The 11,305-nt window shown below is 29.4% G+C and overlaps 1 protein-coding gene and 1 long non-coding RNA gene across 2 annotated transcripts; both read right to left on the reverse strand.

Moving 5' to 3' along the window:
• Window positions 1-1,072: 1,072 nt before the first annotated feature.
• On the reverse strand, window positions 1,073-2,570 carry LOC130823565 (uncharacterized). The gene is made up of 3 exons (XR_009046593.1): window positions 2,435-2,570; window positions 1,569-1,696; window positions 1,073-1,287 (listed from the first exon to the last, which is right to left on the reverse strand). It is a non-coding gene; the product is annotated as an uncharacterized LOC130823565 (long non-coding RNA).
• A 2,983-nt stretch (window positions 2,571-5,553) lies between these two features.
• LOC130823566 (dof zinc finger protein DOF1.1-like) lies at window positions 5,554-7,196 on the reverse strand. Its single transcript, XM_057688217.1, has one exon. It carries the CDS (start codon window positions 6,841-6,843, stop codon window positions 6,001-6,003), a length of 843 nt encoding a protein of 280 aa, XP_057544200.1. The 5' UTR covers window positions 6,844-7,196; the 3' UTR covers window positions 5,554-6,000.
• Between the last annotated feature and the right edge of the window lie 4,109 nt (window positions 7,197-11,305).

The following is an 11,305-nucleotide window of genomic DNA, read 5'->3' on the forward strand; positions in this document are numbered from 1 at the left end:
TTTTATGGTCAAGTCATCTTAATTGTTCCATTTTTATTTTTGGTATGGGTTTTTGACTTATGCCCTTAGTAACTTTATCCTATTTTTAATTATACCCTCTATTACCCATACTAATTTTCCTTCCTTACATTAAAAAACCTATAATACCACTCTTTTTCCTATCCATAGGGTCCTACTTTTGACTCTCCTTCGTGAAAAGTCAAATGGGACTCCTAAGGTGAATAGGAGGGAGTACAAATAATAAGGATATATTAAAATTTGGTCCAAAACATTTCAAACACTTTGGTCCAATGAGGGCTAAAGCAATATATTCCAAATATTAAAATTTCAAACCAAAATTTACAGTTTGATCTAGATTAGTTACTCTTGTGAGAGATTATATCTCAATGAGACGATCTCATAACAAAGAGCTCATATGCTAATTATTTATATTAGTTGAGTCCATGCATGAGGCATGTCTCACAAAAAGATCGTATTTGTGTTTATTTTTTATAATGTTACTCTCAAAAAAAAAAAAAAAAAAAGCAAATAAGTTAAGGCACAAGGAAAGGAGTAACATATAGCTTGCATGAAGTACAAGGGTATAACTAGTGATGGCCACGGTTCGGGTTGGGCCGATTCCGTTTCGGTTCCATCCGGTTCCGGTTCCATCTGGAACCTGATTCAAACGGTCCTGGTTCCGGGCGGTTCCAAACGGTTCCTTGGCGGTTCATGAGGAGGTTTCGGCGGTTCCAACTTTCGGGTCGGGCGGGTCAGACTATCGGTTCCATTCTTATTTTTCCTTTAAATATAATATAAAAATACTATAATAATACGGATGAACCTTTGATTACTTGATTATTAGCGAATCGTTATTAAAATATTTACTAAAAAGAAGGAAAAAAATAAATTAATAAGAAATGATAAAGATGATTAATAAAAAAGAGGGGGAAATGGACTTGAACCTAATATCTCGAAGGAATACTAAGCTGCCTACGTATCCTGAAAGAATCAAAGACCACGTAGTTTTTTGTCATACCTTTAATTTGTAGTTGTTGAATGTTGATTGATCGTTGTCCGATATTCATGATCCTATTCGTCCTCGTCATCATCATTTTGTTGGTTAGATGCTTCTGCTGACTCTCCTCCTGACGATGATGCAGATGTATCCATCATCATCCATGGATCATCCATCGTACTTGAGTCTTTGTGTTCGGATCTCCACTTGATCCCAATCTTTCTTGCAAACACATATTTGAATAGTATGTGGAGTAAGACGAGATCGCTTTTCATCTAGAATTCTTCTTCCTGCACTAAAAGCAGACTCCGACGTAATAGTAGAAGCAGGAATTGCAAGGATATCCTTTGCAATTATCAATAATATGGGGAATTTTATTGATTTTTCTTTCCACCATTCTAAAATATTATAACCACCTTGTTCATTTTTAAGTGATGTTTAAGATAATTATCTAGTTCTAGTGTAATACTCGCATGCCTTACTTTCATCATGGTTAAATGGCACTCATCACAAATTACATATTTAAAAATTTCATCAATCATTTCATTACGATTATATTTAAAAGGCATACCTCCGCCGCGGATGTCCATTGTCCACTATCGGCTTCCACTTGTGGTCCTGTTGCCGCTTGTTGCATGAGTTTCTTTTGTGATTTCATGTTTCTTTGCCAAATGTTTGTTGAAAGATCTCGTATCACCACTTAACACGTATTCACAAAACACAATAAATGAATTTTTAATACATTCTTGATTTACAAAATATAAATATCATGTATAAAAACTTAAAAAGTATTTATCTCTGTTGAAATTTTATGAAACTAAGGACTTTACCCCTTGACTTTCACAAATTTGACAAGTGCATAAGAAAACATCCGGATTTTCGGTTGGTTGTTTTGTAAAATACGACTATACATGTGAAACAGCTCTACCACTAGGAGGTGGCTTTGCCGGAAAAGGTTGTTTAACTAGTTCATCTACATCTAAATCTAAATATAAAGACATACTCAAATACCACTATATATATATATATATATATATATATATATATATATATATATATATATATATATATATATATATGTATATATATATATATATATATATATATATATGTATATATATATATATATGTATATATATATATATATATATGTATGTATATATATATATATATATATATATATATATATATATATATATATATATATATATATATGTATATATATATATATATATATATATATATATATATATATATATATATATATATATATATATATATATATATATATATATATATATATATATATATATATATATATATATATATATATATATATATATATATATATATATATATATATATAATTTAAAATTTAATCAATTTGAAGAATAAAATTATAAAACTAACCGATACTTTGGAAATTAACTCGTTTACCATGAGCTTATCTTTGTTGTTGTTGTACTTCTTGTGATTTCATTGATGACTATCGATATCTAAGTATCCTAATAGGGGTCGTTGATTTTTCTTCTTCTTCTTCAATTTGTATTTCTCTTTTCACTTTTTCTGTATAATCGTGTAATTTTTGGTCGTACCCTTATGGATAATTTGATTTATAATTATTAATCAAAGATGTTTTTGATACCGATAGAGTTGAAGTGGCCTTTCTTTTGGAGCTAGAACCTCCCAATGATTTTGCCACTTTAGTAACTTTTTAGAGGCTTTTTTAAAAAAAGAATACATGTTAATATTGAATAATAATGTAATTAAGAAATAAAAAAATAATTAAAAGACTAATAATGTAATTAAGAGAATAATTGCGTGATTAAGTAGAGAGAGTAGGAGAAGAGATGAATTGTGAATGAAAAGATTGAAAGTGTGAAGTATATATAGAAAAATCCCAACGGCTACTTTTTGAGCGGTTCCAAAGAACCGCTGGGCCGGGTGAAACGCACGGTTTCGGTTCCGGTACCAAGGAACTGTTGGGCCGGGTGAACCGTTTCGGGGCGGTTCCTTGGAACCGGTGGTCCGGGTGAAACGGCCCGCGGTTCTTTGGTCCGGTTTTGGCGGTTTCATAGTTCCGGCAACTTTTTTCGACAGTTCGAAACCTGTCGCGAACAGTTCCGATTTCGAAACGATTTTCAAGTGGTTCGGTTCTGGGTAACCCACTCCGTGTCCATCATCAGGTATAACCTTCCACACTAGAACCCATTGGCCATCCCAGCCTATCCCATTTTGGCATTCTTCACATGAAAGTGACTATTTATTGCAGTCCTGTTTAATTGCTGATAAATCTTAGGATATCAACCGTACTCTGATGGGTGCCAATTTTGGACTCTTCATGATGCATTTATATGTATAGGTCTCATAGGGTTTAGGACTTCAGGTATTTGTATGATTAGCGCGAATCCAACATATTACTATATGTTAGACTAAATCCTTGTTTTTGCATGTGTATTAAATTAACTTTATTAACTATCAATATTCTATATTATACTCTATTATACAATTCAATATTAATAGGATTTTTAATCAAATGATTGGGACATGACCTAGACAACTCCGAACTTGATTTCCTCCTGTGTATTGGTGGTACCAGGTATGATCTAGATGAAAATAATGATCCACAAGCATGAATTGTCAATATGAAAAGAAAACAATAATCTATATATGCATTCATATACTCCTATGTCCTACTTTTATAAAAAAATAAATAATGTAAAATAAGTGAGACAAAGGAGTATAAAGGTTCTTGCTTACAACAAAAATGATATTATGGAGTATCATATACATACATAAACAACTATCATGTTATGAGGAGTTCTGTACGTGGGGATACAAATACAACTTAGGAAACATATGAGGGTATCAACTTTGAACTTTTCATGCACGATGCATGCTTATTCATAGATGCAAAAAATATTACAAGGTATGTCTAGCTAGTTCATAAGCTGTAGTATACAGGGATGGTAATAGATTTTGACGTATCAATCATGCCGTACGTACATACTACGTGTTTTATGACGTGTCGTTGGTGTTAACGGTCTATAAAAGTTAAACATATATAGGCATTAGGCACGACTCAATTGACCTTGCTCGTATTATCCACGCCCCTATTGAGCTAAAAGATTTAAATGTTAAATATAGGACATACTAGATTATTTTTATATTTTTTTATGTCGTGTCATGTAAGCGCTCAAGCCAACTCATCCGATGCCATTACTATTAGGCAATAGACATTAGTATATCTTAAAAAAACTAATGATGGAACAAAGCAATATAGAAGTGGACCTAAGGATGCACATTGTTCAAAGATCCAATTGGGTATGTGGGGAGGAGTGTCAAGGACCACTCTATAAGCAAAGATTAGTGCTTCTGCTTTGTAGGTAGGGTTTGAATGAATATCATAGAGCTACAACATGACCCACCCAAGCTCATCATACATCGTTTCTTTCATTTCATTGACATTTTTTATGAAGCATTATATACTCTCTCTTTTTATTGAGATTGCTAACAGAATTTGCTACAACTAGCTGAAAAACTCTCATATAAAAACGTTAATTATAACAATCTTTATGAGACGAAGGAATAATATAGGCATACTATATAGAAGTAAATGATCAAATAGCTAGGCAAATGTATGTTAGCAACAACTAAAAGTTCTTTATTCGGATTAATTAAGAAAAGTTTTCACATAGGCAAGAGGAGGATAATTGATTTTCTTGTAAAAGAATGTAAAATATTCATAAGATTAAACTAATTATATTCATTTCGCTAACAAATACTATCACGAATTCATAATTATTTAAGAATAATCCAGCACACTTCTAACCACCCGATAAGACCGACCCTGCCTAACTTGATTATTGTGTTACATTACATCCTAGTATGATATAAATTTAAGGGTTTGATTGTGGTGGGGGGTGCATAGGAGAATTATTCTAAATTGAGAAGTAGTGGCTATAAATTTGAGAAATAATGCAAGTTTTGGGGTCATATTTCCAAATATCCCAAACTGACATACATAATGTCCACAACCACAAGAATCTTCTATCAAATCTCGGACAATTATGAATATCATAGCTGGAGGGAGACTCCATTATTTTGCTTGTTATATCCCTATCTAATGGAGTAACATTTTGTTCCCTATTTTTACCAAATTTCTTTGATAGATACCAATTTAAATTACATTACGTACCAACCATATTTTTCGATTTCAAGATATTTTTGAAGACATTGAATTTTCTTATAGGTGTGATAATCGAACTCCTATCATAAAAGTGAGAGGAAAAATTTTCAATTATAAGATTACCTCATAATTCTCCGACATTTGTTAAACATTTAATCAAAACAGTTGAGAGTAAGTATTTTACGATATTTAGGATTCTCTAAAATACAAAAAAAACTCTTTGGTGACATTTTCCATCAAGAGAAAATATTTATGACACTCATTTAAGCATTTAATTAAGCTTCTATTTATATATCTTTTTTGAATTTATTAGTTTTTATTTGAAATTTTGTTTTTCAAATTAACCTTTTTTCAAAATAAAATTCTATATAAAATGAAGGCAGATTTTAAGTAGTCATGACTCATTTGTATTACATTACAACAATTAAATAAACAAATTATTAAAAATAAGCCCAAAGTCATCATAAAATTTAACCTCAAAATAATTAAAAATAAATAAAACCCCCCAAATCCATATCAACACATATTAATCTAACGTAAATACAGTATGATCATCATCTACTATAAAAAAAATAATAATTCTAAGAATATCTAACTTTTAAAAATTTTAGCTATCATCATATCCAGTGTATCCTGCTCATAGAAAATTACCAATGTATCCTGCTCATAAAAATTTATGTTTAGAGACTGGAGAGGAAAGAATGACGACAACTCATACCCATAAAGAAGAATATAGTCAAATAATTACTCGACTAAAAAAGGATCTTCAAATCCGACCTTTGCGTCATTAAATCTTTTACGCATAATATTCTAATTAAGGCCCATGTGGCTTGATCTCTGTTTCATCCCATGGCATGGAAAGATCAGCTTCAACACACACAAATTTATCAAATTCATCCCAACCCCAATTGTTAGACATATCAATCTCACTATTCATCATTGTTTCCCCATTTGCTTGATTTCCTGTAAAACTGTAAAAATTTGGGGAAGAAATTGAACATGGGTTATTAGGGTTACTATCAAAACTACCCAAATTTGTGTATGGCAATTGCAAATGATCATCATTTTGATGATCATTGTGATTAGGAATAGAAATACTTGAACCCAAATTAATCCCATCATTTAAACCCTTGTTGAATGTAATGGTGGATTCTTGTAATGAAGATGGTTGTTCTTTGATTAGGGTTTGGTAATATGCCTCATGGAAACCATTTATTGATGATTCTCCTAGAGGAAGACTAAATTTTGATTGATTTTGTTGACCTAATTGTAACAACATTTTATTAAGGTTGTTAGTGGGGGTGGTGGTGGTAGTGGTGGTGGTTACGGTTTTTGAGGCGGCTTTGGGATCAAGATTTGATGCCTTAAGCCGCTTATTTTTCCGACCACCACCAACCGGAACGTTTCGGAGGGTCCCACCTTTAGTCCAATGCCTCTTACAAACTTTGCAAAAATGCCTAGGTTGTGATTTGTTGTAGTTATTGTAGTAACAAAACTTCGTGTTTGTAGAATCACATCTAGGGCATTTTAATGCCTCATCTTGTCGTTGTTGTAGTAGTTTGGATGCTTGTTTCTTCAATGAAGGAGATTTTGGTTCTAAAAAATCTTGATTCCAACCATGCTTATCACTTGAAACTTGTTTTGAGCTCAAACCCATTTGAAAAGCAAAATCAATACCAATTACAAACAACTTTTATTGATCAACACTAATCAAAAAAACTTCTAGAAGAATATTATGTTCTAGAAATTATGTTGTCTTTAATAGTATATCCTTTTGGATTGTGGTATAAGAAGAGTGATATATGAAAAAGAACAAGAGAAGTTATGATGATATAGTTAAGTTTAAGAATGAATTGAATTGATGAGATATAAGTTTAAAGAGAGAAAGGTTGATGCAAGGAAGTGACTTGGAAGCTTAGGAGAAGTGAGGATGTCCAATACACTCTCTTTCTCTAGTATGTCTATCTTATGTTTTTTTTATGTATCAAGAGCATATTTGTTAAATGGAATAGTTATATGAACCAAGCAAAGAAAACAAGAATGTTCATTTATTAAAAAAAAAAAAAAGCTTTGCTTAATCAAGAACCTAAGGGATGGGGCCACTATGTAATTTGATGTTTGTTTTCAAGTCTAGATGTTAGTCCATTTAATTCAGCTTAAGCGTTTTATTAGGCATGAAAAATTTGCTAAAGGCATTATTTTTATTATTAATATCTCTAATTTTGTGTAATTAAAAATTATGAAAAATTAATATTAATAATCTACTGTAACTGATGAATAAGATCAAAAGTGAAATAAAGTATTTATGCTGAATAAAAGATAGTAATAATTATCCCATACTTATCAACTAAAATATTTTATATCGGTTGTCACTGATCTATCATAACTCTCTTCTTTTATTTGAAATGTTACCCTAGCTATACTTTTCAACTATCATGGCATCATATAATCAGTAAATTCCATCAATAACAGATCAAATTGTTATCGTAGGATCATATTCAAATTTTCACAACATATGCATTATACACAATAAATTTACATGATGATATTTTACTAAGGATATAAAAATATACAAATTGGATACTTAGTGATTAAGTTCAATTGGGCATTTGCCACGTGGACCAACAAGAACAGTGCATTGTAATATGTTTGGCCATTTCAATTTGTTTTGGACATTTAAAGAGGGATAATGGGAAAGAAGATCTTCATGCAATCCCATGAAGTAAACATATGAATTTGGAAAGAGGTTAAATAAAAGATTATTATAATTAAGCTTTATTATTTTAGACATATGTAAGGTATTCGATTATATAATCTACTCATAGAAACAAAAAGGGTTTTAAATTTTATTCTACATTAATTTATATATTTATAAAAAATATTAACTATATATTTTGTGTTTTAAAATTATTGTATATAACAAATGAAAAGTAGGTTGTGGTGACTTGGATAGCTAATGGAAGGTGAAAGGAGAAATTAGCCTTCTACTATTATTAGGGAATGTCGGGTCATTGTATTCCTTTGATAAAAATAACAGTTGGCATCATCTGAATTCTCGTAGGTTTGTATTATATCTTAAATCTTTGGTTAATTGTCTAATTGATATGATTAAGAAGATAATTAACATTCAAAACCTTGCTTTTGAAGCTTTTTTCTAGTCTTGCTAGCTGGTGTTTGTTAGAGTTATTCATTATGATGGCTTGGAGGATATATAAATTCACTCCGCTTAGACTATATGAAATCTCTTTTATTCTAAAATTTGAAAGTTTTAGCTGAATTGATGTGTATGGATTGAATGAAATTTTCGACTCAAATGCAGATGAAAAACAAGTAAAATCGTGTTATTCATTTTGCATTTGAAAATGCTTTATTGAAATCAATTTTTATGAAAATTAAGACAAATATTACTAAATTGTTTTTATAAAATTATCTTAAAATAAGTAATTAATTAAAGAGGACAATAAATAGGAGAAATAAAGGACATTAAATATATTACTAACAACTAACATAGTAAAATCTCACTCGGTTCCGTACGGCCCCTAATATTCTCTTCACAAGTCACAACCTACCACCACATTCTATTCTTCTTAACAATATTTTCATTGAAAGATCAAATTTGGAATGGAATTATAATCTAAAAAAATTAAGGTAAATTACTAGTCGGTTATTATGAAAAAAAATTTCTGTTTTACTTACATAAAAGATAAATTAGCTATTTCGTTTATATTGGTAGACAATTCTTTTTTTTTTACCATTAAATAAAAGAATAGTTTTGTATTTATAGGTTTCATAATTAAATGTTAATGTCATTATCATGTAAGAATGGATGAATATATATATATATATATATATATATATATATATATATATATATATATATATATATATATATATATATATATATATATATAACATAATAATTAGTCGATGTAATTAGCATTTTTTGGATGGAACATGTTGCTTAACTTTAATAAATTTACTCAACTCACTTTAATTTACTAATTATTTAAGCAATTTACGTAGAATTAGTAAAAGTTATATATGTCAATTCAAGAGGTTAATATAGGGCATGTCGAATATTCGCATTCAGTCACTGACCTTTATATATGCATGCGTTGGACTAATTCATCATAACAACTTTTTTTATTTAACACAATTGAATATTTATGGAGTTGTTAATCTAACTATCTGAGGTTTAATTATAGACTGGGCAAGTACATACTTAGATTTTCCTAAATAAGTTAGAACTTCAAAACGTAAATTAAGGAAAATAAAATGGAAAATGAGGTTTAATTATAAATAAATAAGAATGTCCAGCCCACAAATCACGATTAAGGAAATCTTGGTCGGTTTGTTGTTAGGTAAAGAGGATCTTTCTAAGAACCAATCACATCATATTATTTTGCCCAACAACTTAGACAATGGCCACCTTCGTCAATATTATTCCAAGTCATATTAATTATTTATTATATTATTCTGATACTTTTATATTATTAATATTAATATTATTCTATCATCACTATGTTCTTCTAATTATTTTCAAACCTTTATAAGTGTTCTAATCTGTCAACTGATATAATCTTAGCCATCAACAATATTACATTATCTAATATAAAATTAAATGGCTTCCACCTAAAATGATTTTGAAATAGTTGAATATATGCAACCTTATCTTTTTTATAAACTTGTGATGATAAAGAGGTTACTTCTGACTATCTTTGATGGTAAACATCATCTGAAACTTTACATAAATAAGAAGTGTAAATAATTTAATGAATTGTTTTATTATAATTATTCATTATAATCTAAAATCACAGAACTATAGATTTTTAGCTTTATTGAAATAGGACGTATATTCTTTGTCATCCCATCACTCTAGACTAACTAAAATTATGAGCATGTAATCAATCTTAATGAGCTTGTTCTACTTAGATAATGACAGATCTTGAACAATTTTTATAATATAAGCAATTTTTATCCCAAACTCTTTCGTTCATATTACTCATAACACAGTCGATGTGAGGTAACTTAAGTTAAATATGATCTAAGTATGATTGGATCTGAATCGAAAGTAAATAAACAATATAAGAAGACTAAATCAATATGTGAAATGCATAAAGCTTAAAAATTTAAAAATGACCCGACTTGCAACATAATTAATTGCCAAAAAACTCACGTTTAGATATGGACTATTTTGTATCTTATCAGAAACAAAGGAAAAATTGACAAATTCTTTAAAGTCCTATGTAAATTTAATAATTATGATATTTTTCTAACAATTTTGTATTTTTAAACACTTAATATATACTACGTAATTTAATATTAATGTTTTCAATTCTTTAAGGTCGTGTGTAGTCAAACATGTTGAACATGCTTAGAATTTTATATTTTGAAGAATAAATCAAGGTTTATCACACAAACGGATAAGTTACATAATATTAGAACAAACTAAACATCAAAATTGAAGTTAATTAAATAATTATACGCGTGCTAGCACTTACTGGCCCCGCTTGCATTTGTAGCTAAAAAAGCAAGCAACATTTTGAATTTTAAAATAAATTAAATACAATTATAAGTCTTTGTTTGATTATTATTTTCACAATCAAATAATTAATAGGTGAAGGGAATAACGCAAAGATCTTGCATGCACGTGGTATTTTTATATCAATTGTTTGGACCACCATACCAAATTGGATTGATAAGGGATTACAAATTCATAAATGAAAGGTTTTGTGGCGAGATTGAGATTATTTGAGTTGATGTACGTATATTTAGTTTCTTAAAATAATTATTTATAATTTTAAAATAATTAATTATAAAAAGGTTAATTATATATGTCGTTTTATAGTAAAATGGTTTCATACAAGATGAGTTGATTAGGGATAAATAATTTTAAAAACACAAGTTCTTATGAAAGACGGTCCATTTGAGAGATCATCTCTAATTGGGTCGGTCCATTATATATTTTTTAAAATATTATAAGTAGGCATTAAAAATGATATACATAGATATTTTACATTAGATTATAATGCGATCAACTCAGGTGCTTTTTGCTGACTATTATGCCACCATGCCCACCAAAACAAGAAGTTCGACATTTTGCTAAACTTGTTAGAAAC

The sequence above is a fragment of the Amaranthus tricolor genome, chromosome 9 (assembly GCF_026212465.1).
Source record: "Amaranthus tricolor cultivar Red isolate AtriRed21 chromosome 9, ASM2621246v1, whole genome shotgun sequence".
NCBI lineage: Eukaryota > Viridiplantae > Streptophyta > Magnoliopsida > Caryophyllales > Amaranthaceae > Amaranthus > Amaranthus tricolor.

Coding starts and splice junctions, on each gene's coding strand:
- LOC130823566 (XM_057688217.1), bottom strand. CDS start 6,843: ATGGGTTTGAGCTCAAAACAAGTTTCAAGTGATAAGCATGGTTGGAAT.